Raw genomic sequence first — 17,489 nt, 5'->3', positions numbered from 1 at the left:
CCTAGCATGAGGCAGGCAGCTAAAATTACACTTAAATGTGTAAGCTTTGTTGTTATTTTAGAGATAATCCAGGAAGCAAAACAAAGCCAAAAATTCTCTCTGCATTTTTAACATGAAATGCTTTAATCTTCAATCAAGTGCATACTTTCTTTTTTCTGTTTTAAGATCTCGATGTATTGTCTCCTCTTTTCTGAATGTTTGAAAGTTTCTAAAATTAAAAGTAACAAAAAAAGAACGATAATAACAACAATGATTCTGTATACATTTCCAACAGACTCTTCATGCTTTAAAAGAATTCTTACCAGTTTTTGTTTCTGAAGCTCTTCCCTAAGTACTCTATCTTCTGGTAAAACGTCACATAACAGAAAATAATTGTCCTGTTCTTCTGTTGAGAAATTAGAAAAATAAATAAGAAACAATATTTATCATTTCTTCCAGAAAGATTTCTTAAAAAATCTGTGTCTATATCTATGTCTATTAGGATCTCTCTTCTGGTATACAGATATGCTTTCAGCTTTATTGAAGTTAGGCAACATAAACACAGCAATTTAATTTTAGCTATCATGAGAGAGAGAATTCTAACTTAAGGAAGTGAGATGATTCCTTTGAATGTTTGGATCGTAAGGAAAAGATGGTCGCTAAGATGCACACTTACCGAGAGGGGCTGTGGAATTGATTCTTATCACACTACAGAAATCTGTGATGGGCTGTTCAGTGAATCTTTTCCTCCAATATAAAACGTACCTTAGAACAACCAAAAAGAAAAAATGTTGAGAAGACTCAATATAGCACTTTCTCTATAATGACAGAATTTTATAAGAACGTTTAATTATCTCAAAGAAACCAATCAAATGTTGACTGAAAACTGCTAGAAAATTTTTAAATAGAAAGGCAGGAGAGCGCTGTAGAAATAGGAAATATTTAATGAGATGAAATTATCCAGTAAAGGCAACAAAATGATTAAACTTTACTATCCCCAAATTCAATAAACAGACCTTTGGGAAAGCTAAAGTGAATTATTTTATGTGATAATGAAGTTTTCCTGAAATTGCATCCAAGTTTATATGAACTTAAAATATACACTTTTCAATAAATTGAAAGTTGGGTGGTTATACATCAAAGTGCAGAAGCCATGATAATAATGCAGTGAGAAGTCAGCCTAAATTCACTGTCTATGTAACAAGAAAGAAAAATTCCGTATGTCCACACTGGGTCTGATGTTAGCCAAATTTAGCCTTTGAAAAACAGTCGAGTTTATAATTCTTACATCTGATGAGCATCGTGGCTAAATTTAAAAGAAGAGCATACCCCCAGACCTGCGTATCTGATGAGAGTGAGAAAGATGACGGGGTTCAACAAGCTGCTCGTTCATCTTTCCATTTGTTAACAAGATCTCTATTGACAACTGCAACCTCATTCATCGAATGGTACCCAGAGAATGTGGTCTCTTTCCTTCGTGGGAAGAAAGGAAATAGAAAGGTTAACGCTACAGCTGACAATGTCAACCAACGGTCACTGGTGCCAATTCCGCACCAACAGAAACCCCCGATTTGGAGTACGGCAGAGGGGCGGGCCTTATTCGATGCGAACAGCTCAGCTGTGGAACAGCATGCTGTGGACAGCTCTGCAGGGACACGGCTCGATTATAATACGGCGCGACTGTGGACCAGCACGGCTGCGAGGCGGCCGGGCGCGGTGGCTGTTCTGTCCTCTGAGACAGCTCAGAGGATGTTGCGGCTCTAGTGGGGAAAGGAGGCCTGTGATGGAAGCTGAAAGGGGGCCCCGCCGAGGGGGAGGGTAGGCTGACTTACGTACAGTGCCTGTACCTGGTCCCTGGCCGGCCCACCTCTGTGCATGTGAGGACTGCAAATCCTCATAGTTTGAGTGGTTCGAATAGCACTGTCCTCCTGACTGGTTGGTGAAGATGCTAATGATGACACAGCTGTGAATCTGACTGGAGGGGGAAAGTCTCAGCCCTATTGGCTGGAACAGGGTTCCAGGGGCTCCTTTAGAAGGGCTGGCTCGGAGCCAGGAACACAGTGCGGGCAAGCAGGTCCGCGCGGGCTTCTCTCTGAAGCATGGCCTGTGTGACAGGAACCTGTTCAGCAACAGCTGCTAAGCTTTGTTTTTAAATTTGAGCTCCATTGGCCACCAGGAGCCCTTCTTAAAAGGTACATTCTCTCTTGGGCTCAACAATGGTTTATCAGGTTACACATCTGATGGATTACGCAAAGAAACAATGAAGAACCAAACCTGTGACAGAGACGAGGTTTACCGAAACAGATGGAACGCACAGAAAGAGCAGGAATTTGGACATTTTAAATGGCCCGATATAGTACTTAGCAGTATTTTGCGCAATGTGGGTCCACGACACATGTTTTAAAGAGGTAAAAGAGCATCTGAAGATTCCTGTCAGTTTCACTAAGCAGCCTCCGTCTCCTAATATTTCGTTTCCTTCTTTTCCTTACCTCTCTTTTTCTTAACGTTAATTCTTAACGGCAGAACCAGGTGCTGAGTTAACGGACAAAACAGAAGCACCAAGTTCTACCTGGGGTTCCCTCAGAGCTACCACTAGAATACACCAAGGACAGGTCTGTCACCCCTGAGGACCACGGGGTGATAGCCTCTGGCCAAAACTGAGACCAGCGGTCAGCCTTTTATAACATCGGTCCACCGTGGGTCTCCAGGTGTTAAAAGGCAGTGACAGTTTCTTGAATGCCCAGGCTGCTCACCTTTGGAAAATGTTTAGAGACTCAGCAAGACATCTGTGTGAAAGCACATAGAGTGGACGACCACGTGAGAGCTGGTGCTAGTGACCAGACTGTCCTTTGGACAGTCACTGAGTTATTTTGTAATGAAGAGTCGATACAATAAGTCTCGTACCTGCACAGGTCTGGCGCTAGAAAGAGTTTGCTTTTCAGACTAAGACTGTGATCAAACCCTCAAAATGACTCCATTAGCCCTGCAGGCAACAGCGAACAGAGGTACAGGGACTCTGTGTTCAGAGAGATAAACCTGCATTTAAAGTTTTGTAATCTTTCTGAAACTCAGTTTACTCATTTTCAAAATAAATTGGTGACAATTAAATAGGATAATATATATGAAGCAGTGTCCAACAGGCTGAGTGTTTAATAAATGGTAGTTATTATTAGAAAAAGTAACATACTTAGAGTAGTAGAGAATTTATGCTTATTCCAGAAAAATACTGGTGTCTAAAACAACAAAAACAATAGTAACATTTCATCAAATAGTTAATGAGCAAATTAAAATAGGTATATAAATAGTACCAGAGGGCACACAGAGGTGGCTAAGGCAGTGGAAGAGGGCAGTGATGACGAGGATGAAGATGACAATTCCCAGCAGCCACCACTTACTGAACCTGTACCTGCCCTAGGCCGCACTGCTGGAATGTCAGAACTGGGATCTGACCTTGCTCTTTCCCGGCTCCAAACCCAAACTCAAGATTTCACAACACAGTCCCTCTAGTGTCACGAGAAGACCCGTCTACACGAGAATCGCAGAAAAGGCGAGGCAGGTAAAGGAAAGGCCCCTAGAATTATAGTTGTAATGGAAATCTGAAGTATTTGATTCCTTAGAGACCAAGGAGAATGCATTCTGATAAGACAAAACTGAACTACGGAAATGAAAATCTGAAGGAAAAGGAAATATCTTCGCTTTTACAAAAAGTGCGTGATCTTAGAATAGTAGCCCTTGGTCTGAACCGCCCTAACCTCCTGCCTGAGTGCTGACAGGTGACACCAGCTGTCCGGGCTGTGGTTTTGGGACTGCCTGAGAAGTGAGAGGAGCAAAGAAGTGCCTCTACGGAGGTGACAATGTCCCGAGCCCAACAGTCCATGGGGCTCGGTCTCCCAGGACGCCCACGTTTGGGTGTTGTCTCCTTGACTGTTGAAGAGAAGGTTTACATCGCCTACTCATTTGTGTCCAAGTTTACCTCCAGGTGGCAGGCACAAGGCAAGCGATTCGACATTAACTGACTTTGAATCTTGGGGACAGTCTCCCCAGCAGAGCCTCAGCTGCCCTCAGGTACTGCGGGAGGGCTTCCCGCGGATGAGGGCGGAGAAAGACCCTGCTCTGCACTCAGTTGGGCAGAAGGTTTTTTATTTCATTGCTCCACGAACGAGGAGCATGAATCTTGGAAGTGTTTTTTCAGATACCATCTCTGAGATCCTGTCAGGTAGCTTCTGAGGGAAGGGGCATAAAGCAGGTAATAGGTCTGGTGCAAAGCTGCCATCTGAACGTTCTCTTCCTGACCAGAGGTTGGGTGACAATGACAGCAGAGAAAAAAATCATGTGACAAAAGCAAAATATGATGATAAATTACCATGTGACTGACATATATAAAATTATGTACTGTGTCTTATTGTAGTATATTACATACATAGATCTGAAGTACAACATACATTTGACCTAAGTCTAAATTTAAGATGCACCCCAGTTAAACACCTAATAGTACTTTTTTAGTTTATAATTAAATTTAAGAGGTGTCAATATATACATTTCCCTATGGTTGCTAGAAGCAATCAGATAAATTGTATTCAATTGAGGGACGGCTTAAAGATATGTCTTCAATAAATTCTTCTTGTGGCATTCTTCCCACTCATTAAAACATAAATTTCAGCATTAAGAGACCATTTAGTGAATCTCGTAATTTTTTCTATTTCTCTAGTTTATTTAAAACTACAATTGTAGCCACTCAATAAAGATGCCAAGTAATAATATGTGGTATGAACTTGTTACTTGGATGAGTTATCAAAGCATGTCATACTTTATTAAAGCCATACAAGTAATTATTAGGTCATCAGCAAATGCTTTTTATTTCTTGAAAGAACTTCAATCACGTTTCACAAAATTGTGTCACAAAAAATCCTTGTGGCGATATCTTGCCTGACCAGCCCCCCACTCTAACTGGTGTGTTTACTGACAGAGGCATAAAGATTTGAGATATGGGTGTTAATTAAGTAGCACTAAATGAATGGAATTTAATATAGAAAGGGGTAAGAATTAAGGAGTTAACATTTATCTTCTGGAAAAACTCTATCTACTGAATAAAGATAGCAAATTACTCGGTATAAATAACTATGTTAAATGGCTCATAGGAAAGATTTTTATTCTTGTTTTTGTCTTCTTCCCTCTGCCTGAGAAAGTCTTATTGTTACTTTGCTCCAATAAAGAAAACATCACATATATTTAACATGAAAACTTATAGCTTATTTCTTATAAAGCATAGGGTTAAGTCTATCTCTTATCTATTATTTATCATCTTTATTACTTGTTGTATTCAGAAGCAACAACTAACTGCTGAGAAGCTGTGTGTGTGTGTGTGTGTGTGTGTGTGTGTGTGTGTGTGTGTGTGTGTGATTCACCTTGTAAAGAAGTTCTCAGTGAATTAACTCATGCCAATTGACCTTTTACTGCTCTGTCCATCCCCAGCCCCCAACCCCTCTATGACTGCTTTTCTGATGTTAGGAAACAGTCATTCAATGTTGAGAAGATTCCAATTCAGCTCTGTTCGAAGAAATTTCAGGCTCCCTAAACAGTAGGAGTGTATAATCTAAGGGAGGCTGGATATACTGCAAGGTATGTACAGCAACAGAGTTCGCTCATATACATTCCTGGTCAACTTGAATTAAGCACATTTTTCCTTCCCGAGAGTGAGACTTTTACTTAATTAGGAGGACAGCTGACAAGCAGGATCTAGGTTTCTAAATTTAAAGTACATGTTAACTATACACTTTATTTATTAAGTACTTACATCAGATATGCATGTTTTTCTTTTTGATTAAAGTATCCATTTTATTACATAACTGCCCTTCGACGGTGATTCAGCCCAACCTTTAATTATTGACTCCTAAGACCTGAGACCTATTAAACAATGTGACTTTCCTGCCTGCATATGGGTGAGATTTCATATCAATGACACAGCAGGTGTTATACACATCCTGTTTTAATAATACTTGACAACCTATGAGGGCTGGTGTTCCCCCGTTTTACAGAGAAGGGTACTGATGCGTACAGTGGGTTAGTAGCTTGCTGGGAGTCACATGGTAGGAAGTCGCCAAGTCTGTATTCAACTGTAGGCCTGGCTGGGGTCACAGTCTACTCATTTATAACACACTTGCTGCTCTGCAAGGCCCACCATGAGAAGGCTGTTTCTTGCTCGGAAGGGTGTGGTCCGGGCAACACGGAGTTTAGATGCAGGGATCTTACAATGTCTGGGCCGCTCCAATGCTGTGCAGGGAAACTGGAACATCTCAAAATGAGACCATATCAGATATATCGAAATGTATGCTTTTAGCGACTGTATAAAGCCGGTGGCTACCGCCATGCTGTTTCTATGGAAAGCGCTTGTTAAGTTTCAAATAATGATGACATGAACATAACTGCTCCGCCACAGCTGCCCAGGAGAAGGCATTTCTCTTGGACGATCTCCTCTGGGTATCATGAGTTGGGAGGAAAGGCGTACCTGCCCGCGTTGCTCGTCTGCTGGTGTGGGTCTTCCCACGTCGGGTGCGCGTGGGGGTCGTCTAGCTCACGCTGGGCCTTGGCGTGCAGGGCAAGTTCTTATGTATCACACTCGCCTGGTGCTCGCGGTCCCCAACCACGCGCCTCCATCTGCTCATCTCCCTCGTCCTCTCCCTCTCAGTCTCTGAGTCACCGACCTCAACAGCTGTCTACCCTTAAACCCTCCTGGCCTGTCGAATAGGTGGGTTCTTTCCTGGTTTTCAACCTCATCAAGGCACTTAAGCTGAGACCCCTCTGGGCAACAGCCCTGTGGCTGGAAAAGCTCCAAGGAGCCCTGTCCCCAGACACTGCCCTCTGGTGGCCAAGTCTACTCTGGACTGCCCGGGAGAGCTCACTCAGCTGGAGAATAGCTGTGGCTTGAAACATCAATCAATCAATCAAACAAACAAACAAACAAGCCAGCGTGATAGAGACTAACAACGTCAGAGTCCTGCGGAACGCAGAGAAGAGTCATCGCCTACTCTTTGGAAAGCTGGTCTGTTTCCAGAATTTGTAGGACAAGCAACAGTATGTGGCATTTTCAAAAACAACTTACACACTCAAGAAGGCAAAGGAGTGCAAAGACTTTTTAAAAAAAATCTAAGGAGAAACCTGAAAAAGAATATACATTTTTCACAGTCATATAGGCATATTTATATACATGTATTATGCTTTCTCTCTAGTGAAAAATAAATTTAATTCCTTTACTCACAAAAACAAAACTTACCTTTGGAAGTCAGCAACCAATTTGATGTCAGCTATGACCATCTTATGTTCAATAATCATGTGCTTCAGAAGCTGGTCCTGTTCGGCCACGGGAACACATTCTTCACAGAAAATACACGGCACAAATGAGGGGCCTTCGAGAGTGGTGGGGCCACCTGGGCCTCCTGGCAGGGACAGCGGCTCCAGGATACAGTCCTTGCTGTCTGGGAGAGAGAAAAAAAGAAACAAGAGCTGAAACCAACTCTCTTCAGAAGGACGGTTTCTGCATTAAAAGGATCCTAAAGCTATTTACATGTCTCCACAAAGAAAACCACAGCGCGCCAGGGAGCGGGAGGCTGCATCACCATCTTCGGCAGCTTCTGCAGTCCGGAGGCGAGGGCACTGCACAGCGCCTCAAACTCCCTAGTTGCCGGCTTAAATGGGGGAAGCCCATTGGTCAGGGTAGCTGTTCAAGCCTTCTTGCTGGACGCCGGCCAAGGGCCGCAGGTCCCGGGGCTGCTGGGGGCAAGGCTGCTGGGTTAAGGATCGAAGGCCCAGCCGTGACCTGTGGCTGAGCATCATCATGCTATGGGAAGGAAACAGCCTGTGCCGAGGCTCCAGATGATGAAGCCAAGCACTTTCAAGCCGCTTCCAGCTGCACCTGCAAAGCCTCGCCCACTTCTGATTATCCGTCACGTGTAAAGAAGAGCCCTGCAATGGCCTGGCACGGCATGTGCTGGGTGGCCCTGATGCCAGTTCTCGATGTTACTTTACATTTACCATGTTCTCACTACACAGTCATGCATCATAATTCAAGTTCCTGTGAACAAGAGATGACTGCTCAATTACTAAACACATGGCACACGTCTGTCCTGTCTGTTCCTTTTCCTAACATCACTCATAGCATCTTTAAGAGCTGAGGTGTAAGGTCTGTAGTTCTGAATTCAGGGCCTCAGGTGACAGCCAGGTGTGTCAGGAACCCTCTTTGGTCTCTTGGGATAGACGGCTGTCACCTAAAGCAGGCGACTGAGTAGTTGGTACCAGCCAGCTAGGCAGGGTGAGGCGCCGGCATCTGAGGAAGGCCAGGAAACCTTCGGAAAGAAAGACAGGCCTCTGGAGTTAGGTTACTATCAATGCCACTGTTACATTCCATTTCTCGTCTTTATCTTACTTCACGTTATTTCTAAGGGACTCTCAATTGAATAATCCATTGAGTTGGCTCGTGGTGTGCGCTGCTGACCACGGCCTCCGAGTCCGATAAGAGACGTGTATAAACGGCAGCACCGACTCACTTAACAAAGCTCAGCTGAGCATGCACGGCGTGCTGGTCTTTCCTGCGTGACGCTGCATGACACGATCCTTGCCACCAAGGCTAACGTGCTCACAATTTGTTTGAAGATACAAGTAAGTTAAAGGATAAAGAGACAGAGACAGAGCATGTGCAGGGTTTGTGGGAGCAGGAGTCACCTGAGCTGCAGATGGAGGGTGCCTGCCGCACAGGCGATGTCCCCTAGTACATCACTCCCGACCCCCCGCTCATATTAAACTGTGCCAGATCAAACTGTTTGTCTGAGTTCCATGAAATTACTTAATACCAGAAAAGGTGAAAACAGGGTTCACATGACAACGGGGAGAATGCCTGAAATATACAAGCACTTCAGAAGCACTGTTAACAAAATTGGTGTGTTCGCAATTGTTTATTAAGTAATGAAAGCAAGAAGTTTTGAATTCTATAGTTCTTCAGTTGTAGGTTAAATTCTGTGGGAATAAACCCGCATTTTTTTTTGGGAAAGAGGCAAAAATAATATGCTTATGAAACTCTCATAATATTTTACGTGCACTAGAGTAGGACAACGAAAGGCAGCATATTCTAAATAAAGAAAACGTGACCTGCCATCTAGGAAGTAACAAGTACTATATTATATAGCTTTCCCTCAAATTTGATTGAGGTATCTATAAATTAATTCTGATTGACTGCAGGAAAAACGTAGTAACAGCCATCACTAACAGCAAGAACGAACATTACTAGGTGTTAGTTATTTGTAAAGTACCAGCAAAATGTTTTAGGGAACTTTCTCAATTAATCCTAAGTACCTGATTTGGTTAGTACTCACATAACACCCGTCTTCCAGATGAGAGGACTGAGATTTAGGAAAGTTAGGTAATTTTCCAAAGTCACAGTGTTAGCAAGTGGCCTAAACACAGAAGCTGAGTCTAGAGTCAAATGCTACATTATTGTGCGCCCAGCACCCAAAGGCACACCCCCATCTGTGTTTCTTCTGGAGTGCGTACATCCAACACTGTTGTGAATTTGCACGCATTTACAAGCCACGCGGACGTGTGTGTGGTCTGCTAGAGTCCTGCAGTCACCCGGACACCCGCACTGCCAGCAGCTCTGAAATGTCAGGGGCCCACACCCTCCAGAACCCGCGGGGCTGGTCTGTCTGGTCAGTCTGGACCGCTGGCTTTGTTCTTCCCCAAGGCTTTCCTGAAAACTCTTCCCTGGTTCCTCTCTTCCCCCTTGTGTTGTTCCACGTCCAGTCTCCCTGTTTTTCAGATCGCTCCTCAGGGAGTGGACCCAGATGCTCACACACGGGAGGACCACACTGCCTGCGGCCACTGAGAAGGGAAACAGGAACAGAATCAGGAACACGCAAACCTCCTATGGACTGGGAGGTACTGCACTGTATTACGTATCCGGGGACTTGAGTTACTGAGTACTCCAGAAAATAAGCATTTTAATAGAACATTTTTTATAGTTTTCTCTGATTCCCTATTCATTTACTGTTGTGCTCAAATTTCTAACGGCATTGATCATAGGAAGTAATCTGTTGATCTGTTTGCCTCTTCTTCCTGCTTTCACACCGTCAGTCCCTGGAAAGCAAGGTGAGTCCCAGTGTACTTAGCGGGCACACACATCTCGTTAACCCACCATGACCAGCGCCACAGGGTGCTGACTTTGTGCCGGGCATTGCCAATCACTTTACATGTACATATTAGTTCAAGTAACCCTCACAATAATCCTATGGCAGAGATTCCATTTCTAACCCTATTTTACAGTTGAGGGAACTGAGGCACCGAGCGGCTGGGCGACTTGTCCTTGACAGCCGGTAGGTGGTAGGGCCAGGGTCGGGCCCCACGGGTCTGGCTCGGGCAGCAGCGAGGAGCCCGGCCGTCGACTGGCAGTGACGCGGTGGGGACGGACTGCAGCGTCCGAGTGAGGCCTGTGCGAGGCAGCTGGGTTAGCGGTGCTTAGAGGAGATGGACGGACAGAGCAGAGGCCACAGAGGTTACACTGACTGTTCCTGATTACTGGTTGGCCACAGGGGCTGAAGGACAAGGAGACCAGGAAACTGCCAGGTTTCTGGCTGGGGAGACCGTACAAATGGGGGCCCAGGTCACCAACCCAGAAATATTTGTAGAGAAGCAGATTTTTTTGTTTTGTAAGATAACAAGATAAGCCCAGCTGGTCTGCTCTGAAGCTAGATGCTCCTGACACGGCTGCTGGATAGGGCGGCCACGATGGGTGTGACTGGTGTCTGAGGTGACACATTTGTGCTCATCTCCTTGCCAGGCCCCTTCCCACTGGGTCTGCTCGTGGGCGTGGCCTGCACCATATCTCCACGCCCAACAAGAGCAAACATCTCTTAATTATTTACACGTACACCTCTGCTACTCGGGTAGTCTGGGAACTCAAGGTCAAGGACTAAGTCTTACTTATTTTCATGACTCTGGTGCAGACTATACAGTGCCTAAAATAAGATGGCATTTGATAAGTATTTACTGAACAAAGAAAGAATGAGGGACCAGAAGTGCTTACAGCTAGAGTTACCCCTTTAACTCCGTTTCCAGGAAAGTCCTATTTCAGGGGCCACCAGCAGCTGTCTTTAGGGGAACTTTCTCTGCCTATGAGTACAGTCCAGCTGTAGTTACAGCCAGAATTTTAGTGCTGTGGGCCCCCAGCCCCTGGCCGTTCACAAATAACAATGGAAAACTTACAATCATTCTAGAGAACAGTAAATATCATTAAGTGTAATACAAGTATATTATATTTAGTTATGGATTTACTTTGTTTTCATGTTACCCTCCAGTAAACGAGAAACAAGAGGCATCTGGAATGCAGAAGAAGTCAATCCACTCCATTAGAGGACGCTTCTAGATGGGCCTGAATCCTGAGCATATATCATACTTTAGAGCGATGGTTCCACATCTGTTTGAGTTTCATCACCTGGAGGGCTTTTAAAAAGTTCAGATTTCAAGACTTTATTGAAGACTGAAGAGTTGCAACTTTTACCAAGCAGGAGTGGGGCGTCGATGGCTCAGAGGATGACCACATGGGGACTGAGGGATCCTGATCACGAGAGTGTAGCCATCCTGAACTCACAGGAAGGCCACAAGTAAGGTGACAAGGCCCTGAGGCAGAGCTTACCTGGTAGTCTGTTCTGTCCCAAAGCGAGCCCCCAGATACCAAGCACAGGGTGAGTGGACGTGACACAACAGGGCTCGTCTGACGGAGTGCTTCTAGCTGTCACTACGGAATCATAGCTACGTCTTACACGTGGTAAAAAGGCAACAGATGCAGAGATACATAATTCTTTGCTACGGGGGCTTTAAATTCTAAAAGGTGAAAGGAAGTACATTATATCTAGCTTCTTACAGCCAAGAGGCAAAAATCTTGGAAATTCTGTTTTAGCCCCAAATCTGCTTCACACATTTGTTACAAATTAACAAAAACAAATTATCTGCTCTAGTTCTCACTCTGAGCGGCAACTCTGTTCAAATGAACTGTAAAAAATACCATCCCAAGAGAGCTGAGTTTTGAGGAGATTCTACGATGATTAGGGACAATTTTACTGACTGTGGGTAGGCTCCCCAAAGCGTCAGATTTTAAATTATTTTAGAATAGTGCTTCTCAGAGTTTAATGTGCACGTAACCACCTGATCGTTCAAATGCAGACCCTGATTCAGTAGATGGGGCGGCCGGGGCAGTGCCGGTCAAGTCTCCTGCTGCTGCGAGCACAATGGAAAGGTGGCCTCAGGGGCTGCGCCCCGAAACCCCACCTGCGCCCAAGCCAAGCTTTCTAGCTGCTCTCAAGTAAATAACGGGAGCAGCAGAAACGGTCAGGCAGACTCATTCCTGTGAGATGGGACTTCGCTGACGTGTGACATTGGCTGGAGGACTTCACGTGTGCTGGCCAGAAACTTGCTTGGGATGGCACTGCAGTCTGAGACGCCGCCCCGCCCTCCCCCCTTCCTTCGTCCCTTCAGAGGGGCCAGCCCTCACTGCAACCTCCTCCAGCTCCCCGTTTTCCTTCTCCCGGCGGCTTCCCCCACCAACCTGCACATCGAACCCCGCCTTGGTGTGTGCTGCTTGGAGGCCGTGACTGATGAAGTAGGTCTGGAAGTAGGCAGAGGAGCCTGAAACTCTGTCTGTCTGACCTCCCGTGGAAGTCCAAGTCGGAGCCCCTCTGCGAGCCACACTCCGAGTGGTCGGGTGCTCCCTGGGGAACAGACTTGTCACGGATTCACGAGAGAGCCGTGAGCTGAAACGGGTAACCCGACACTTCGCAGCGTCCCTCCTGCCCAGGGGACAAGTGCTGCTGGCGCCTGAAGGAAGAACAAGGGGCCTTGGAGGTCTCTGGCTTCCTAACGCCAAGTGAGAGAGGAAAAGCCCACGTCAACGAAGCCGATGAGGAATTTTCTGGCATGTCATAGTAGGTGCCTGCAGAATGCCTTACGCATCACTGTCCCTTGAAGGAAGCCCCCACGAGCTTTGCACATCACCGCACCACTACTGAAAAGTCTGAAAAAAATAAAGCAGTGATTTGGTGCTTTACTCAACTCAGATCTTATTGGCTTAGTTGCTGCTCTCATTATATTCTGATTATCTAATTAACTGTAACCATCATAAAAATCAAAGTATCAAGATCGGCAGGGTACTTTTGTTTGTTTTTGCTGTTTTAATTTGGAAAACGCTGTAAACAAACTCCTAGTTTTCAAAGTAAACATTTCCTTTACATTTATTCCTGATATTAGTGTAATTTGATTACAGCTTTCTTAAGTATTTTATCAAGCCTGGATAATATTTTTAGGCCTGTTCTCTAAGTTTTTGATTTGACAGATGTTGTATCTTTCCACAAGACTCCTAGTCAATCTCATTTATTATGTGTTGATTTTATTTGTATAATGAAACTCCAAAAAGGTTACTTGATTTCTAAATTCTTGAGGGTATTTCTCTCTCACACTAAAAAATGATTTCTGAGAGTATGTCCCCTGCAGATGCCTTTGGAAAATGGAAAAGACTGGTCTAGTCCCTTTAACCACAATCAATCTCCAAAGCTCAGAGTAAGTATGTAAGACCCTTATTTAATTTCCCCTGGGCTAAAAATTCATTTTGTAAATGACTGAGGGCCAGTCTTTAAAAGATAAATTTACTGTACCCTCACTGAGACGGGGGGTGGGGTGGGTGGGGAGGGGGGATACGGAGGGCAGACTTAAACGACCCAGAGTTGTCACATGTCCTCTGCACCACACTGACACTGACGAGGCTGTGCTGATAGTAACCTCTGCGGAGGTGGCAGGTTTGCCACTTTTGGTTTGAAAACAGGGTTATAAACACATCCGACCCTTAAACTTAACAAACCTATGCTTGAAAATTTAAGGAGCTAATTTAACACAAGCAAAAAGCTATGAAAACTTTGTTACACATACCTATAAAGCAAAGTAATAGAAACAACCTAATGTCATGCAAATGAAAATCAGTTCTATAAATTATGGCATGTCTGTGCTGTATGATATTGTGCATTTGCTAAATAACAACTATGAAGACAATGGAGAAATACTAATAACCATGTTTGATATGAACTAAAAAAAGCCTAATTCATAATAAACTGCACACAGTACTTCACACACACATATAACCACATACAAGATTTGAAAGAAAATATACAAAAACAATGAGATTATAAATGGGTTTATTTATCCAAAATTTTCTTTTGCATTAAAAAAATTGAAATAAAAAGCATGTTATCTGATATGTTCCTCAGTGACTGCAACAGACAAAATTAAGAAGTAAAGCAGTTTTATGTGATTACTTTCTGAGCCTTGACATTTAAGATGAAAAATTTTAATTGAATTTACCATTTTAAAATTGAATGCCTACTATGCAGAAGGTGTATGCTAGGGAGTCTCCAAAATACAAAGATTATTAACATAAGATCCCTGTCCGGAAGAAGTTGAGAGGAAAATATAAGACAAGTGTACAAATTATTAGAATATAAGTCAACATTTGCGAAGTTGGCCATATAAACCAAGGGCCAAGGAACAGGGAAGAAAAAAAAAAAACTCAAGTCAGGGGAAATGGAGGAAAGCCTTCGCCTGGGATGAAGTCTCTGAGATGGTAGAGAATTCCAGCAAGGAGATGTGGGGAGTTTATAAATCGAAACAGTCCAGTCACCGCTGGAGTGTAAGTAAGAACGAGCCGCAAAGGTAAAGGGAGCGCATGCCGGTGGCCTCGGTGCCGGGGCAAAGATTCAGACTTAATCTGAGAGTCAGGAGTAGGTCCTGACGCCTTTAATCAGGGAAGTAACATAACCTATTACGCCATAAAGTCTTAACAAAACGGAAACACAACATACCAAAAGTTACGGGATGTAGCAAAAACTCTGAGGGGAGTTTACAGTGGTAGATGTCTACACTGAAAAGAAGAAACAACCTACACAGAAACAACCTAGCTCTGTGACTCCAGGAGCTAGAAAAAGAACAGACGAAGCCCAAAGTTAGCAGAAGGAAGGAAATAATAAAGATTAGAAAAGAAATAAATGAAATAGAGAATAGAAAACAGGAGACCAAGATGCCAGACGACGCGATGGAGAAAGATAGTTTCTTCAACAACCATTTGGGTAAACTGGTAATCACATGCAAAAGAATGAAACTGGACCCTTATATTAAACCACACACAAAAGTCGATTAAAAACGGATTAAAGACTTAAATGTAAGACTAGAAACTCCTAGAAGAATATAGGAAAAAGAATATAGAAAAAAAATCTTCATTACACTGACCCAGACAATGGATATGAAACCAAATGTATAGGCAAGAAAAGCAACAATTGGTAAGTAGGGTTACATCGAACTAAAAAGCTTCTGCACAGCAAAGGAAGCCATCAACAAAAAAATCTATGGAATGTATATCTGATAAGGGGTGACTATCCAAAATATACAAGGAACTCATATAACTCAACAGCAAAAAACCAAATCGCCTGAATAAAAAATGGGTAAAGGACCTGAACAGACATTTCTCCAAAGCAGACAAATACCCAGCAGATAGAGGAAAGGGTGATCTCATCACTAACGCCCAGGGAAATACAAATCAAAACCACAATGAGACACCACCTCACATCTGTCAGAATGGCTGTCGTCAAAAACACAGATAACAAGTATTGGCCAGAGTGCGGAGAAAAGGGAACCTTTGTACACTGTTGGTGGGAATGTAAATTGGTCCAGCCATCACAGAAAACAGAGAGCAGGTTCCTATAAAAATTAAAAACAGAACTGTCTTATGATCCAGCAATATCGCTTCTGGGTATTAATCGAAGAGAATTGAAAAACAGGATATTGAAGAGATTTTTGCACTCCAGCTTCATTTAAGCATTATTCACGATAGCCAAGAGGTGGAAACAACCCACATGTCTATTGATCAAGAAAATGTGGTCTAGATATGCAATGGAATATTATTCAGTCATAAAAATGAAAGAAATTCTGTCATGTAACAACATGGATGAACCTGAAGGACATTATGCTAAGTGAAAAAAGCCGGTCACAGGATTCCACTTATGGTAAGGTATCTAAAGTACTCAAACTCATGAAAGCAGGAAAGAGAATGCTAACTGTCAGGGCACACAGGGATGGGAAGTGGAAAGTATCTGCTTAATGAATGTAGCGTGTCAGTCACACAAGGTGAGTAAGTTCTAGAGATCCGCTGTATGACAATGTTTACATGCTTAAAAATGCTGTGCTTACATTGGTTCCGATAATGCCTATTATCCAATCCTGCAAAGTTATTTAACCTCTCCTAGCATGTCTGCACGACGTAAAACTGATCAATCTTAACATTTGCCTGATAGCTGTCATGAGGGTTAGCTGAGGAAATTCACGTAAACAACTGGGTTGCTGACACATAAGCTCAGTAAGATTAGCTCTTATTATTACTATGGATAATAATGGATATGGCCGTGAGTTTGAGGATGGAAAGAGGTGGGCATCATCTGCACTGACGTGTGTTAAAAATTCCTGTAGATGAATTCCAACTACGCATTCCGTGGCCCTAAAAGATACATGACTGGTTTATTGGTGGATTTAAATCGGATAAGATTTCTACTGTTAAAAACATGCCTTAAAACATAGACAGTTAAGTATATTAGGTTTTCCAGAAATATTTCCTCTAACTCTAGTTTTTATGGCCAATAAGAGATTCAGAACACAAAAAGAGTTAGATTGGAGGACAGGAGACTGCCTTGGCATGTGATTACTTTGAACACTCTTTTGCATCAATGATATTACATTTCCTGTCCTATTCCTACCCTACACTATCGAAGATACTTCCGAGCACTTAAATGTAAAACTATTCCAAGTTCTGATTTTGATAGGGCTGGGACTATGGGTTCTGGAGCTCTAAGTGGAATTCAAAGCTATTTTTTCTTTCATTCTAAGAAGTACTGGGAACCAAGTCCTCAGCTTTAGCTCCCTTCCACCAGTAGGAGGCAGTAGTAACGAGGAGGTAGACGGCAGAAATTTAAGAATATTAATCTCGAAATAAACAAAGAGGTCATTCAATCTTTAACTTCAATTGATGGTAAATTTAATTAGAAAAATGACAAGGGGGCCAATGTAACAAAAGATAATGACAAACAAAAGAGTTTTTGGCAGGAATGGGAAAACAAAGCGTATTGGTGAATGCTCTTATTTACTGAAATGTCTGGGGGAAAAGATGGAAAGACTCAGAAAGATCTGATTGGTTACTGGCCTGTTCCATGCTTTCTAAATAAGTGGTGTCCAGTGGAAATTTCATAGTTCATCAACAGAGGTCGGGTTTTACCTAATTTAATTGATTCGATTTGACAGGCAATTACTTTGGAATTATTATTCTAGTCAATATTTTAATGAAATAGGTTGGCAACTAGAAAATTGTAAATTGCTTATCTGATATTCCCTATTAAGTATAATTAGTGTTTTCGATAGAATCATAAACTTTTGAGTTGTGGGAC

General features: G+C 43.2%; 1 protein-coding gene across 1 annotated transcript in view; it reads right to left on the bottom strand.

Moving 5' to 3' along the window:
* The window catches only part of ZNF277 (zinc finger protein 277), a 91,538-nt gene that overhangs the window by 39,953 nt on the left and 34,096 nt on the right, over nt 1-17,489 (bottom strand). Inside the window, exons 2-4 of the mRNA XM_006912074.3 lie at nt 7,250-7,451; nt 656-744; nt 303-385 (exon numbers count right to left, since the gene is read on the bottom strand). Of these exons, the coding sequence (XP_006912136.1) occupies nt 303-385; nt 656-744; nt 7,250-7,451 (374 nt within the window). The remainder of the gene's footprint in view (nt 1-302; nt 386-655; nt 745-7,249; nt 7,452-17,489) is intronic.

Source organism: Pteropus alecto, unplaced genomic scaffold (assembly GCF_000325575.1).
Source record: "Pteropus alecto unplaced genomic scaffold, ASM32557v1 scaffold21, whole genome shotgun sequence".
In the NCBI taxonomy this organism is placed as follows: Eukaryota; Metazoa; Chordata; class Mammalia; order Chiroptera; family Pteropodidae; genus Pteropus; species Pteropus alecto.
Note: the sequence above shows the minus strand (reverse complement) of the source record. Positions and strands in the feature narration are given on the sequence as shown.